Source organism: Montipora capricornis, chromosome 14 (assembly GCF_036669925.1).
Source record: "Montipora capricornis isolate CH-2021 chromosome 14, ASM3666992v2, whole genome shotgun sequence".
NCBI classification, from domain to species: domain Eukaryota; kingdom Metazoa; phylum Cnidaria; class Anthozoa; order Scleractinia; family Acroporidae; genus Montipora; species Montipora capricornis.
This window is the reverse complement of record NC_090896.1, coordinates 31,226,929-31,243,513: the sequence shown is the minus strand read 5'-3', so window position 1 is coordinate 31,243,513 and position 16,585 is coordinate 31,226,929. Positions and strand designations below refer to the sequence as shown.

General features: G+C 39.3%; 2 protein-coding genes across 2 annotated transcripts; one reads left to right on the top strand and one right to left on the bottom strand.

The window, feature by feature from the left end:
* Positions 1-436: 436 nt before the first annotated feature.
* On the bottom strand, positions 437-4,443 carry LOC138032687 (protein phosphatase 1K, mitochondrial-like). The gene is made up of 2 exons (XM_068880389.1): positions 3,842-4,443; positions 437-2,831 (listed from the first exon to the last, which is right to left on the bottom strand). The coding sequence occupies exons 1-2, from the start codon at positions 4,365-4,367 to the stop codon at positions 2,251-2,253; spliced, it is 1,107 nt and encodes a 368-aa protein (XP_068736490.1). The 5' UTR covers positions 4,368-4,443; the 3' UTR covers positions 437-2,250.
* Positions 4,444-12,345: 7,902 nt separating this feature from the next.
* On the top strand, positions 12,346-15,197 carry LOC138033218 (histone H2A.V). The gene is made up of 5 exons (XM_068880981.1): positions 12,346-12,417; positions 12,597-12,671; positions 12,759-12,872; positions 13,412-13,541; positions 14,914-15,197. The coding sequence occupies exons 1-5, from the start codon at positions 12,415-12,417 to the stop codon at positions 14,973-14,975; spliced, it is 384 nt and encodes a 127-aa protein (XP_068737082.1). The 5' UTR covers positions 12,346-12,414; the 3' UTR covers positions 14,976-15,197.
* Positions 15,198-16,585: the final 1,388 nt, after the last annotated feature.

Genomic DNA, 16,585 nt, shown 5'->3' with positions numbered 1-16,585 from the left:
AACTGTTTACAAAAGGAGGTGTGTGTCAACCCAGTCTTGTCTCTCTGGGATAAGAGAATGGGAGCATGGAATGGAGGGGTCGGCATAATTTGATGTCATTTTAGGAGAAGGTAAGGGGCGGGGTGGAGTACTAAGGTAATGGTCGAGAGACGGGACATCATCGTCAGGATCAGGTTCTGTGGGTTGACAGTGAATTAACACTTTACTTGAGTTGACTGGTAATTTTGATTTCTGAAATAAAAGTCTTCAGCCTGTTCCAGGCTACCAGATAGTCAGGAAAGCAAAAAAAAACTGCATGCGATAAACAAGTGGGGGTTGGGTCAAGGCATTTGACATTTTGACATGCAAAAGGTTTTTTTGGAAAGTGGGCAGAATGAAGAATTTAAAGAGATGCTTACGGGGTCCCCCGCCTTGTCTCGACTAACACTGCTAGTAGAACATTTCAGAACTTTATTAACACAACAACACAGCTGACGTTCTTGCTGCTTAAATATTTCCTAACAAGTGTTCCATTATCCATATGCATAAGCATTATTCATTTGATGATTCAATAGCTAGAAATATTTCCAACACTTGCAAGGTTTTGACTTTTAGGGCCCATTCGATTGACCCTATTTCGGAATAAGAATACGTGGAGTGATGATTAAAACAGTATGTTTGGTACGTTTCGAAGCAGCAAGGATAATAAAAATATGTATGAAATAGTATTTTAGCAGGTGTTTGACAATTTTAATGTGAATCTCTGTAAAAACGAAGGATTTCTAACTTCTATTCCATGTATTTCTATTCCGGAATACGGTCAATTGAACCCACCCTTAGTTTATAGGCACAAACATTTTGGTAGTAGAAAACTATTTACAAATAAGAGATATTTAATTCTCATCAAATAAAGGTGCCATTAGTGCATAAAAATAGCCAGAAATTAAATATCTTTACTTATATATATACAGTATATATAAATATTTAAACTTGAATGGGAATTAGGAACTGCCAGGATTTGAGGAAGAAAGCAAAGTACTGCACAGTCACAGATCCAGGCACAGGTCCAGTTTTCCTTGTGCTACCAAAATTGATTTTATCCTGTCAGATGACTGACATCACAAAAATGGCATTCTAGAGGAAAGAAAGATGTGAGTTATACATATCAAGCTGTTCTTAGACTGCCAGCAGTCCCTCTCTCCCCATTCTCCACCAGCTTTTTGGCTCGCGTGCATGGCTAAAGCACTTAGAGGGGACTGCTAGCAGCCTACGTTGGTCTTCCTTGCAGCCTCCCAAATCAAAGGTATGGATGTTTACACCCCTCATTCCCATAAAATACTTCAGCATAAAAGGGTGCAAAGTATTAAAAATTAAGTAAAAGTACATTTAAAAGGCTGCAAAAAAGACCAACAACAAGCCAGACTTGGCTTTTAAAGGGGAACTGAAGGTAAAAAAATAAGCATTCTTATTTACACTTAAGACCTGCATGCACAATAATGTTTTCAACTTTTTTCTGGCATATTCGTTGTTTTTCCACCTAAAATGTTTTGTATTCCGATTTTCGTCCATCAGCATTGCGGCTCAGAATGGAGGAGTCGGCGGTCCTTTTTGTAGCTTATGACGCATGGTATGGGGAAGACACGCAAGAGTGCCCCACATAGAAGCGGTGTTTTTGACTGATGTTTGTTGTGAATATTGAGTCCGCAAAGAAACAGCAAAACAACGAAGAAACTATTCACAGCAGCACTTGTGTCTCTTGATTACGAAAGTTCTGTTCCCCATATCATACGTCAGAGCAGCAGTGCTGGAAATAACAGTCGGTCATCAGACATTGTCCGACCAAATTTTGATAATGTCCGGCCAATTTCACATTATGATTGGACACGATGACCAAACATGTCACCAGCACATCTTGAGTTCTCTTCTTCAAGGTGTTGTCAGTCAATAAATTATGTCCAGTCCAATTTGTCAAATGTCCGACCAAAAGGAAGATTTGAAAGGACATATGTCCTCCGAATAAAGAAAAATTATTTCCAGCACTGCAGCAGGGTGCTGATTTAGTTTTTGAGCCCACACTGAAAAGGCAGAAACTGCGGGAAAAGCCCAACTTCGAATGTAATTTTCTCGCAAAAAACTGAAAATGAGAAGAAATAACCCTACACACTTAACTTTACTTATGTTAGGCTTCCCAAAAACAATGTTGGAAAAATTGCTAATTTTGGCCTTCAGTTCTCCTTTAATAACAGGTGTAAAAGGTGCTTTTGAACAGAATCATGCAATGTTAAATCTTATATTTTTCAACAAGCTGTGTTCTTTTGACACCTGCTGTGAATGGTGTCTTCCCCATAGTCTCAGGGGAATAACTATGGAAGTGATGTTATCTTTCGAGCCATACTGCAAAGCACATGAGGTCAGCTCATTGGAAGCACACTCGGCATCTGGACAAGTCTGTACAATATCAGTTATCTCCTTGTCAGACATGACACTTGACACGCCATCAGTGTGTAACACAATAAAACTATCAGTTTGATGGTCCACTTTAATATGCTGTGTTTCAGGTGTTGCAATGACACCAAAAGGCTTTAGATGGAAGTCTCCAATTGAACGTGTCATTGCTAGTCTACCATTAACCTTGGCACCAAAACTCCAATCGATCCATCCATTAAATGATTTTATTCTCTGCTCTTCCTCTTCCCTCGCAGGGTGATGAGGATTTGTCAAGGGAACTGGATCACCCATTCTGCAAATCAAGGCACCACTGTCTCCAACACTTGCTACAGCAAGATCTGTACCATCTCTTAGGAGTGCAACTGTAGCTGTAGTGCCACAATGAAGGACATTATTTCTTTGGTCTGGAAACAACAAAACAAAGCAAAAATCAGGCCTCTGTGTGTGGTCTGTTAGCAAGCTCTCTCATGGGGGAGGATTGGGGGGTTGGAAGAAAGATTCGCTTTCCTTTCCCACCCCTCCCAAACTAGTTCAGGTTAAACTGCTGTAACATCTTCCTTCGTTTTGTCCAGCAGCATTTCACCACTGCCATATGTCACTAAAAATCAACTTTTAGGGAATTATTAGAACAGTATTGTATACAAAAATACAAAATTTGGTAATGGAAGTGTACCATCAGTGTTATTCTATATCAATTATTATTCTCAGTTATGTACGCTCAAATAATGGAGAGCATCGTTTTCAGTCAAATGAGAATAAGTGGTCCCATATTCTAAAATTTACGAAACTAATTTTGTAGTCAAGAAGCTTGTTGTGCACCATGGATTTTATGATTTGTGAGTATAATTCATTGGAAAAAAGGTTTAATGAAAACCCGATCCAGCCAATCATATCCCAGATAGGGTTCGACAATTACATTGCTTGACAGCGCCGCAAACAACTAAACAACAAAGTCATTATACAATTATTTATACAACTTGGATCAAATCTTAATCTCAAAAGCAAATTAGGCCCGACATCCAGGGCCTAAACATTGAAAACCTGGAAAGAGTATTCCGTGGAATCACATTCATTCATCTCAAATGAAAGTTTTTTTCTCTATCGTTGTTAGCTGCCTTGTTCCCTTGTCAATGCGAGGGGTCATGCGAGGCATCCGACGAATGATATGATAATATCAATTTTCAACACATTGGAGGGCAACCGACCGTAGCTAGGCGATATTCAATTTACTAACTCCTGGGGTTTGGTTGGAAACAGAAAAAAATGGAATAGTGAACAAACAGCTATTCACCACCACTGACAACCAGACAGGAGTATGAAATGTTCATAAACTAATAACCCCGCGCGTTTCTCCCTTTGGTGATATCGAACCATTGATCAACTGGGACAAGATTCTCAACTTAACTAAGCTTACCTCTCTCAGTTAGAAACAAACAATACTCCTCCAAATCACTATTGCACTTCAAAAATGCGTTGATAAGTACGTTCTCCATGTTTTTATCGTAGCTGTAAAAGTGTTTCACACATTCATGCAAATGCTCGCGAACGAACTCAACAGACGCCGAACCACCATGCCCGTCAAAGACAGCGAAGTAGTACAAGTCTGGTTCAAGTTCTATTACTTTAAAGTCATCCTCGTTTGTTTCTCTTAGTCCTATATAAGAGCATGTGCCAACGTTATCCACTGTAACATTATGAAGAAACGATCTGGCCTCTGTTCTGTGCCAAGCGCCCAAATCATCAAAGGGGTTCGAGGGAAGATGTTCTCCACCACTATCGCTCCATAATCGCAGTGTCGTCGGCGTGATACATTCACTGGCGAAATAACGAGGGTATCTTTTCAGAATTGAAACAATTTTTAACACATCTTTTCTTTCAACAACTTTGGGCAGTAAGCGGGCTCCAAGTTGGGCGAAACTCGAAAATTTTCGACAAAACATTGGGAAGTATTTTCCCCTTTGTTACTACGGAGTCATGAAGTCCATTGAAAAAATATTGATGCAAATGACGATGTGAAAGCGCGAGAATGTTTTGGAGGGAATATTATGAGACGCCTTATGATTGGCTATTGATAGAACGCACGTCTTAATTGGACCAGACTGGGTACAGCGCCCACTACACGCCTACGTGCTCTCTTCCTCGTACGAAGTCTGATGCAATCATGACTGACACGAAGTTGTCACCTTGCTACCACGTGTCACGATCAATGCAAATATTTTCGGAAAGGAGATTACTTAGTGACGTCAAAGTATCAGATATAAGGAAATGGGGCAGGCGATTGTTGCACGTACGATTCGCAAAGCGAGAGAAATAAACGAAAAAAACTAGTATAATTCACAGTATTACTCCTGGGTCACTGCTTGATGGACAGAATAAAGTCAAAGCGATAACAATGCTTCGAAACGTTGAAGAAATAGACGGCATATTACATGCAGGGGCACCCAACGACCAATTTGTTGTAAAATGCATTATTATACCCCAGTTAATGAAAATAAATGTTATTAAGGCATTTTCAGGTGTTTTTCAGTGTTGCTGGGAAACATTATCTGTTCCTTTTTCCCAGCAAGACACACAATAAATTTCCCAGCCAGCTAGATAAAATTGGTTGGTTTCCCAGCCAGCTGACCAAATTTATTTCCCAGCCAGGAATTCCGCGCGCTTTCAAAACGACCGAACAAAAGCGACAAAACCGGGACAAAACAGGTTTTTTTCGCAAACGCAATCACTCTGACCAGCCGTCGTATGTTTGTTACTACTCTGTGGGAGAGGGAAGGGGTTCTTTTTTTTTTTTTTTTTTTTTTTTTTTTTAGTGGTCCTCAGTCTTCAGAGTTTCTACAGCCAGCTCGGCTTGAAATGCTAGAAAAAGGCAGTAATTCCCAGGCAAAACCTCTATCAATAACAAAATTTCCCAGCCAGCTCATCGAAACACCTGTATATTTGCCAGCCAGCAAGATTCCTCTGGGGAACAGATAATGTGAGGAACAGATTCGTTGGGTGCCCCTGTACATGGCCGCTTGAGGATACAAATTTTATCTTCTCGTGCTTTATCTCACGAGTGAGCGAAGCGAACGAGGGAGAGATACTTTCAGCACGAGAAGATAAAATTCGTATCCCCAAGCGGTTATGTAATGTTCTGTTTATTATATAGATATTGTTGAAATGTCTAGATTTGAAACAATTTGTTATTACTCAATTAAGAAAATAACGCAAACAGCGGTGAGAAACATTGTATTCCAACGCATTTTTTATAAAACTTGACTTTTCGTATGCTAGTCAACATACATTTTCAAAAGTGACCGTTATAATATTTGAAAACTATATATATATATTTTTTTTTTAAACATTAGGGGTCTGGAACCTAGACTGAGAAAAATGATGTCTAGACATAATGAGGAGTAATAGCTAAAACAGCAATAACTTCTCACTACTAATATTGACATTAAGGGAAGGCTTTAGTTCTTGACTGAACAAAGTTTTCAAATATTATAACGGTCACTTTTGAAAATGTATGTTGACTAGCATACGAAACGTCAAGTTTTATAAAAAATGCGTTGGAATACAATGTTTATCACCGCTGTTTGTGTTATTTTCTTAATCAAGCTACGATGGCCTAAGAACCAGAGTTTATACGTTATTGTTTTTACTCATTTTCGAAGTGATGTAAAAGTGGTCACCAACCGCTAAAACATGCATGTTGTGTAACATGATAGAAAAGATATAAAAAGCAAATCACGATAATGTAAAATTTTGCAATAAAAATGTTAATTTAGTATAGAAGAATTATACTGAAGCATAAGAAGACGAAATTCGCGTTTTATTGGCTAATCGTGTTCGTTACCATGACGACACCTATATTCTCACATGTGAAAGATAAAATGATATGTTCACTGCGCGCGGTGAAGATATGATTTTTTAGTAAAAGGAGAAATCCTGGTATTTCATCAGTATCTATATAATAAATCCTGGTTTTTGATCAGTATCTATATAATAAATCCTTGTATTTCATCAATATCTATATAATAAGACGCTTTACACGCGGTTACGTTGGAAACATTCATGATACAAAAATGCACTGTTTTGAATTCACCTGCGCCCGTCTATAGGGAAGATATCGTTGACGTCACCTATTGTCATTAATGTGCCAACCAGAGCCTCATTGGCTCCTTTGGCTGTCGAAACAAAAGGTCCTTTGTTCTGTGGTTGGCAAATTTGAATAACAGAAGTAATGTTTGTAAACAGATATCTTCCCTACAGCTTTTCCTGCCTTTCGCGCTATAAAAAAACCGAAGTTCGCGTTGTTAACTTGCTTGCTACCATTTTTGGCAACCAAAGGATTAAGGGTTTTAGAGAAAAAAGGTAAATGAAACATAGGTATCAAAAACTGTGTTAAGCCACCTTAATGAGGGTCAAAAATTCATCAGGCCGTTACCATAAAATAGATGCAAAAATAACGCTGACATGAATTAACAAATCCTCCGTTGGAGGATAGCAACATCCATACGACCCTAAACTAAGCCCACCGAAATGAAGACTCGTTCTCCACGAATGTCATGTATGTATTTATCGTAAGGCAGTTATGCCAAAATTGTTGGAATTTTGAAGGTTTCTTTGGCTTGTGAGGTAAGCTTTTCCAGACAGTTCAGTGCACCACTATAACTGAAACTATTTTTCAAATAGTTTATTGCAGTTGTACAGCCTGACTCATTTCGCAGAGAAGACATGGACCTAAGATATTCAGGATCCAATTCATTGCATATATTGACGAACTTCCAAATCGCTAGCAAAGGCGCGGCTACATATCCAATGTATAGACTTAACTGATTAGAGTGTAATATGAAGTGCTAAGTTTCTACCCCATATGAACCATGTGAGCTAACGGGCTAGAGCTCACATGGTTCATATGGGGTAGTAACTTAGCACTTCACATTACACTCTAATCAGTTAAGTCTGTTCAAATATAAGTGCTGTACGTGCAAGGTTTGCAAAAACGTAATCCTTCCTTGTACTTGTACATGTTCATTGCAGTGACTTTAAAATCTTCAGTTCCCACGGCCTTCTCCCGTCTGACCTTGTAGCTCAGTCGGTAGAGCAGCGGTGATCGAACCCGAAGGTCGTGGGTTCAATTCCCACCCTGCTCAGAGCTTTCCTGTGTCCCGTTGTGTGGGCCATTTCCATTAATAGGGCTAACGCTCACGTGGTTCATATGGGGTAGAAACTTAGCACTTCACTGATTACACTCACTCTAATCAGTTAAGTCTGTTCAAATATAAGTGCTAGACGGCCAACGTTTGCAAAAACGTAATCCTTCCTTGTATCTCGATTGTATGTCGATGACACAAAATAAATATTACCTTGGCTGCCGCTCCGATTTGTATGTCCTTTGAAGACGCGTAGATGAACAATGAATTAAGAAATTTTGTACGCCTGGTTGAGCCTGAATATCATAAAACCGAATTTATGTTGATTGGCTCTAGCCAAAGACAACAACTAATGAACAATCTGAATCGTCAAATTGACCTGGAAAAAACAAGTGGATGAAATTTCCAAACGCGATATCCTAGTTCCGGTATTAGTGCGGTCCTGTAAAGACTCAGACAAGTTCGTTTAAGATCTGCGATTCCCTTACTCAGCCACCGGAATTTTGATTACTGCTGTACAGTTTGGGATAGCACAAATGCATCCTCGGAGACCCAGGAGCAGTTAGTCGGGTCGATAAAATGTCCGATCCTACAGTAAACTTTCACCACGGACATTTTATCGACCCGACTAACTGTCCCTGGGTCTCCGAGGATGGCACAAATGGTCAATTAACTGAAAAACGTCAGCTAACCTCAAAATCGAGCTGTCACGCGAGTCATTACTAAATCGAACTACTAGAGCTACCGTAGCTCCTCTACTCTTCTCGAAGGCTCGAGCTATCGTTGACGCGTGGGAAAAGCTCATCCGGTGTCACAACGGATCTAGACCCCCCGGTCCAAGGGCCGAAAGTCCCGAAAACTTTTCGGGTCCAAGGTGACAAAAAGAAAAATGTCTGTGAAGTTTGATGACTTAAATCCTCCCCGTTCTTGAGGTACAAACGGAATTGTGACACCCAAAAATGACCCGTAAAGTTTCGGGACAATCGAGAAACGGGCCCCAGATCCCTTCCCTTGCAAATTGTTTTTAATTGAAAAAAACTTTTATTGAATTTTCTGCGTTATTGAAAGTTAATTAATGCGAGAATCCATGACTGGAAAAGTTTGATCATAACTGAAGGGAAAATCTTTTCAAGCCTCGTAGTCAAGTTAACTTCCAACAATGTGTTTTCCAACCAAGTGGTGCCACTTCAAAAAGATAGCCCGGGTTTACAAGCAAAATTTCACAGGTAGGGTTACCCGAACACCCATGCAGGACAACTTTGCGTGCTTGGTAACCGCCAGCGTCGCAAACACAATGGAAACCGCTAAAAAGTTGTCCCGGGTAGGCGAGTTCTCCTTAGCAGAGCGTTTACAAGGCAGCTAGGGTAACCCTAGCACTTAGATAGGGTTACCCTAGTGCCAGGGTAACGCTAGCTACCTTGCAAACACGTCGATGAAAAAAAGAAGAAATGTGTGAGTGCTAGGGTAACCCTAGCCCCTACCTGCTTGTAATCGGGACCTAAGTCACGCACTAGGAACTCATTGAATTGCCGCGTTCATTTTTGAATCACGTAGAAAAGCACACGCTGTGGCCTTTTCGTAAAGCGCTGTTTCTTTCATAGTTCTTTCTCTTCCATTTGATAGTTTGAATTGGTGGAGCTTTAGCAAAAGAGCGGCCACTTTTTGAAGTAACACCACTTGATTGGAAATCGCATTGTTACTGAAGTTTACTTGCCTTTGAAGCTTCAGAAGATTTTTCCTTTTTTATGACCAAACTTTTCCAGTCATGAATTCTGGCATTAATTTTCAATAAGGTAAAAGTCTTTTTACAATTAAAAACAATTTGCAAGGGAATTTTATTACCTTAATCAAAAGAACGCTTATTTTCAGAGGGAGGGGGTTCGCAATCCGCGACAGGGGGTCCACATCCGCTGGACCGGGGGTTCAAATCCGCTGTGACACCCTCTTGGCGTAGAACTCCCAGCACAAGGCTTACACAATCTCCGACTCCAGTGTATCTCAATCATGTTTTCTACACCGATACTTTGTAGCAATTACGGTCTTGACAAACAAACTCGGCTTACTTTGCCTAAGTACAAGGAAAGGTTACGTTTATACAAACGTTGGCCGTGTAGCACTTATTTACAGAGACTTTGCCTAAGCCAAGAACAGTGACTGATACCTGAAGTTTTTCCTATAGCATGCCGCTTCAAGTTCATGGAACTCCCTGCCTCAGGATATTAATTAGGCAATTGCAATGTACTCCCTGGGGGCCTTTAAAAAGAAGACCAAAGCCTATAATTTTCTTCCGGAAGAAAAATATAGGCTTTGGTCTTCTTTTTAAAGGCCCTCAGGGAGTACATTGCAATTGCCTAATTCCCTGGGCTCTCACACGCCAATCATGTAAATCAGTAATTTTTTTTAGCATGATATTTAGTAATTTGTTCCGCTGATAATTTTCCCTTTATAAATAAAAAAAATAAACAAATACCCCATATGAAAGTACCCTCCCAAGATATCCAAACGTGATTTCTGGCCAATATGGATAGCAATAAATTTATCTCCCATACTTCAGCACCTGATTCGTTTTTGTCCTTCTTGAGCAATTCCATGCATGAGAGGAGAGAGTACTTCTCAGGATATCAAACAAAAATTACATTTGCATGTTTTTTCAGTGATACCTCGGCAAGATGATTCAGATGCCTCGACCTTGATTATTTCGGTTATAACAAAGACCGACATCAATTTTTTTTAAATTCACCGTTCAAGATAAAAATCAACTCTTGAGGCCTTGGCCATCAATGCTCGTTACTTGCGATGCTCTACATTTCTCGATGAATTGGCTTTCCTGTAGGTTTTCAGAATTAACTGCTGCTTTCAGCTTAGTTAATTAATCACAGAATGGCATGTTCAAGATAGTAATACGTTGCGTGATAATAAGCGAACGCAAGAGCCACAAACCGTGCTCTTGACGAATGATCCTACGTACGTATCGAATGTATTAATGACGTTAAAAACGTAAAAACAGTTTTGCGGGACTTAATTCGCATGCTTTAATTCGGTCGCTTTTCATGGCGGAGTTACGCTTGAAAACGAGAAATCCAAGACTTCATCTGCGCTTCTGAATACGCACTTACGTCATCTGAAGAACGAATCAAAAGACAATAGTTGATATTGTTCATTAGTATTGACATGCAAACAAAGTCCTTGGAGTTCTTTGTTTTCATTTTAAGGTTTAGCTGATTAGCTCAGTTTCTCGGTTGCATATTTTGGGAGTCTAATGCCTTTCCTTCCAGCAAAACTACTTGAAAGGGTCAACGGAGAAGAAATTGCATTTTGCGACGTGGAACACTAGGAGAAACAACCACGTCCCCCTTTTATTAACGGTAAAATAGTTCTATTTTCGGGGTAATCGCTTTTCAGTCTCTTTCCTTTCCAATATTTCTATTTATCATTCTTCCCTAAATTAAATACACAATCCGATAAAGTTAATGATCAAGTCCGAGTCCTTTCACAGACCGTTCCACGCCGACCCCGTCCCAAGGGGGATGCATATGCATATGCATTATGCCTGCCTTCCGATTTGCCTCTCTTAATAATCTTACACTCTGTTTTCTTTTATTAATTCCCAACAACACAACTGTGTTCTACAGTTTAAGACTAATTTCCAAGCAAGCTACTTTTACAAGGCGCGAGCATCTGGCAGAGAGGCAGGGCGGTTTCTCTCGCCCCATTTCCCCTGGGCTTCACTATTTTCTCATCACCGGCTTTGGCGCAACCGCCATCTTCGACGAACCGAATCTATAAATTAGCGTGGTAAATGCAATTAGAAACATGGGGAGCGAGTGTTGAGAAAAATGTCTGAGACTTACGAGTTTTTTTCTCTTATCATATTAACTTTTCGATTTCTTCACCTCTTATTTTCAGATGGAACTCGCGCACAGCGTTCACACCACAACCACCAAATGATAGTCGAGATCAATCAGTTTCCATTTCAAACGTTATCTGAGATCAAGCTCAAGAGTAGAGTCAATGTGATCCACCGTTTAAGGGAAAATTGGACCCTCTTTAATTAGTTAAGACAACGAAAATCCCGGAAATAAGGAATTAAAATGAAAATCCAAAACATTTCGGAAGATGCACGCCCCGTTTTCTTGGAAGGGTCTATGAGTCTAACGGATCCAATAAAAGAAACAAACGTTTGATGGACACCAGTAGTCGAGATCTCTTCAGTTGCTTAATTAAAATATCTACTTTCATAGATCTAAGGCTAATTAGTAAGATTAAGGATAGCGGGCCAGAAAGGGTTGCGATGCAAAAGTCTGAAGCGATGTTGACTCTTTGCTAGAGAAAAAAAAAACCTCTCTTTTGTTTCTTATAATAAGATTGCGGTTTTTGTGCTGCATGAATTCCAGTGGGGAAACGCGCCCATAATTTGCATGTAAAATTAATTGGTTTAAAGGGCAATTCAATTGAGATTTCGATCTGAAAAAGGTATTCTTTATTTAGAAATTGATATTGCAGTTTCTTGATTTCCCGGCATAATTCTTATCAATTCACTCCGGATATAATAAGGCCTTGAATTCTATTTTTCGTTTTGGGCTATTGATAAATAAAATGGCGTCCATGAGAGGTCAATTTTTTTTAGACGTAAAAGTATTTTTGATTAATCATTACATTTAAATTAATTGTTTCGTCGCTATTCATTAGCCTTATTTGGAAAGTTCTTACTCAAGCGGGAAGCTTCAAAGTTGTGATTGGCTCCTTTTGAAAAACTACCTTCTGATTGGTTGGTTTGCTTTCAAATTAATCTGGTAATTTTTGGCGCTCGTCGTCTGTTTGCGCGTCACAAATTTGCGAAAGAGTCGAAATGGTAAGTTGCGGGGGTTTTCTATCCGCTTCCATCCGCTGTTTTCGGGCCGATTTTGCAGTATTTTTAAGCAATTTAGAAGCATCGCTCTTTCAAGTTCAGATTTATGTTAAATACGAACCGTTTTCATGGCACACGGATCATATTTTTTACGCTGAATATTTTGGTTGTTTGATCTTCAGGCAGGCGGAAAAGCTGGCAAGGATTCCAAGGCAAAGGCAAAAGCTGTTTCACGTTCGGCTAGAGCAGGACTTCAGGTACGTCGGCGAAAACCACTGGAAAGAGTTAACAAGTTTTTTTCCTAGGCATTTGTTCGGTAATATCGTTATATTTTCCCTTTGCAGTTCCCGGTCGGTCGTATTCACAGACATTTGAAAAACCGAACAACAAGCCATGGCCGCGTCGGAGCTACAGCGGCTGTATACAGTGCGGCTATTCTTGAGTATTTAACTGCAGAGGTAAGTAAACCAGATCCCTTTCCTGCAAAGATGGTTAATTCTGGTCGCAACTGAATCCCTTCTTATAACAATAGCATTCTCTGCGATTTTTGTAAAGTTTGAGGTGAGGCAGTGAATATTTGTCATGCGATGATTTTCTTGAATTTCATCATTTTAAACCGTTTTCGCCGATTGGAAAACCTTACAGATCGCAATTTCACCCTTTCTTGCAATGGTTTGTATAAATTTGATTTCAGATCGCTTCAAAAAATCGTTGAGCGTGATTACGCGAGTAACGACACTTCCCGCCATATTTAAAATTCGTAAATTTCGGGGACTTGTAGGTTTCTTTGGAAGACACATCGCCACTTTAAGTTTAACCAGTTAAGTGGTTTTCCCTGAAAATTGTAAACGTTAAAGTTTCGTGATTGACCTGACGATTGCCATAGATCAAGATATTTTTTTAAATTTCCTTTTTACTGTGTCACGAGCGGAGGGATAAATTATGTCACCACAAGCTGGCATGCACAAAAAATCTCAAAGAGTTTTTGTTTTCTCAGGTGCTCGAGTTGGCTGGAAATGCCTCTAAGGATCTGAAAGTGAAACGTATTACCCCTCGCCATCTTCAACTTGCGATCAGAGGCGACGAAGAGCTTGACTCGCTCATCAAAGCGACTATCGCCGGCGGTGGTACGTTATATTTCATACTGAGATTACTGTTTTTATCTAATCTGCAAGAAATAACTGTTATAGTCTAAGAAAAAGGCTCTGAATACTTTAGTTCAGGCAACTATAGTCGCCCAGTGAATGCCAAAAGCATGAAACTGGCCTGAATTCACCATGATTAACGAATAATTCATTAATACCGAATCAAATAAAGGACTGGTAGTAATGATACACACTTAAAGAAATTTCGAGAATCAAGTGACTTAAACGTGATTACCTGCTTAGACAAACACACTGGATTGTTTTTGTTCTTCTTGGTCAAGGTAGAATTTTTTTATATTGTTCTCAGGCAGTGTTTTAGTTTTTAGAATGGATGACTTGTTATGAAGTGGTTGTTCTGTTTGATAATTTCTCAGTAAAGCGTAAACCTCAGTCATCTGAGGAAAACATCTGTTTTCTTCATAAGCTTGCTTTGACAGTCGTCCTTGTTGCTTGTGGTAGCAGGCATTTGATTCATGTGTGGGAAAGACAGGTTTCATCATGGGATGATGCCACAGTCTGCTTTGCAATGTAGATTCTTGGACAATGTGAAGCAGTTTTTTTTTGTTCGGGGCAAATGAATGCCATGACTAACTTAGAGAATACTGGATTTGTTGATTTGTGACTGATTAATCTTAGCAAATGTCAATGCTACTGATCTCATTCATAAGCAGAAATGGTTGAAAGAAAACTCAAGACAACAAACAAAATAATTGTCATTCTTCATTTATTTTAGTAAAAAGAGCAGCAAAGCGGCAACTGCTTACCTTTTTGTTTAAAAAGAGCGAAGATGAAAACAAGTCGCAAATTTGCGACTTCTCCAGATATTTTAGTTGCAAAGGGAAAAAATTTAGTTGCAAATGCGACTGTATTGGTCGAAATTTCAAGCCCTGTTAATGGCCAACACTTCTGGCACTAGTGGAAACCACTGGAGGTTCAATAAGTACCAACAGGCAACAAAATTCATCGGCTACTTTACTCAGACAAATCAGCAACTTTTTTCCCTAAATTGAAGCAATTATAGACATTCTTTCCGGCCTAAGATTAAAATTAAAATTGTCATTTTGACAATGACGACAGTCTTTCACTTAAAACAGCCACCAACTTCAAATTTTATTGAAACCTCTCAGACAATAAGCTGCGGCTTGCATAAGCCGCAAAAGGAACTATTTATAAGAGTATAAACTCCCAGGCCAGGATAAGACACAGCTTGAGAAAGCCGTGAACGTAGATTTTGTACCATTTATACGGGGTGTTCACGGCTTACTTAGGCTGCGGCCAGAGTTAGCCACGGCTTATTTTCTCTCGTATAAACGGCCCCAATATTGTCAAGTTAATTTTTTTTTATTACTTACAGGTGTAATCCCTCACATCCACAAGAGTTTAATTGGAAAGAAAGGAGCCAACAAGCCAACATAAAGTTAATTTTAAAAGTTCTTTTTACTCCATATACTCTGTACAGTTTCATTAGAACCCTCAGAACATTTTTTTGCTTACACGACTCTTTAAAAATGTCATTCTATGTCTTGATGTATCACAGCTCTTTACCAGTAAAAGAAAGTTTTGTTTCTATGTATTTATACTAAAATTATTATTATTGGTCTATCATTTGTTTGAATAAATCATTGCTGCTAAATTTTACATTGTTTCTTGTGCTCTGGTCAAAAGTGTAAAAGTTAGTACCATTAATCTGTGCATTGGCTTTCAGTGAATTTTGATGAGCACTGAAAGGGTAAAAAGCGTCAGATACTTTTTTGCGTAAATGGGTGTGATTAAAGACAAACGTATGATAAGAATTCAGGGTTGCCACGGTCAGGGAAAAGTCAGGGAAAAACAAATTTTCAAGGTCAGGGAAAAGTCAGGGAATTTTGCAAAAGGTCAGGGAAAATCTCAGTTCTTGTCAAAGTCAGTGAAAAGTCAGGGAATTTTGTTTTCAGGTTTTGTGAAGTTTATGAAAACATTTTCATTCGGAAAATGAAGCTGTAGTCGATCAAGTTATGCGTTCAAATGCCGGGTTTTTCAGTAAGTGGCTTTCGTTGTGAATGCCTTCTTCCAAATAAGGAAGAGAAATCGGAAGAAGCTTGGGAACCAGTGTTTTCCTTCGGCCATTTTTATCAAAACGTGGTGAAACTCACCTAATGCAAGGTCAGTGAAAATTGTTTTGAGGTCAGTGAAAAGTCAGGGAAAAGTCAGGGAATTTTTTGGGTTCTAATGAGTGGCAACCCTGGAATTGATTTTGGCAATGACAGTGGTTGTTGTTGTCAAACAAGCTGCCAACTTCAAATTTCATTGAGACCCCCAGAATTTTCTTGTTTTGTGAAGAACTTCAAGGGGTTGATAGAACAATCCAGTTAATAGTGATGTATCCCTTGGTTGTTTCAACAACTGATGCTTGGATTAGTTACCAGTTACACATGCCCCTTGACAACTTCATTTTATACAAGCTATATTTGGGTGCATGTCAATGCACTGTGTTGAGAGCTCTCTCTTCCCAACAACATGACCCAGGTTTGATTCCCAGACAGGGAGTCACATGTGGGTTGAGTTTGTTTGTTCTCTGCTCTTCTCCATGGGGTTTTTCTCTTGTTACCCTGGTTTTCCCCTCTCCTCAAAAACCAATGTGTGATTTTAGTCTACTTTATTTCTGTGCACTTTCCCCAATGGGCCATTTCCGAGTTCATGTCTGCCTCCTTCAAAACTAGTCTAAGTGCTAAATTTTTGTGATGGTTCTACTTTGCTAAAGAAATAAAAAACATGTACCGTGTTTCTATCGAGTTAAGAAACACAAGTGAAAGTTTGAGAGAATGAGAAATGCTGTGGGAACACGAGCCGCAGGCAAGTGTTTCAACAGCTTTTTTGAGTTCTCCCAAACTTTCACTCGTGTTTCTTAACTAAATAGAAACACAGAAGTACATGTGTTCTATTTCTTTTAGAAAACAAAGCAATGAGAGAAAGGAAAACAACTGTTAACTCTAATTATCAAAATGTAAATTCTCTTTGCTCGCTTTGAAGAGGAGGAAGACATGAAC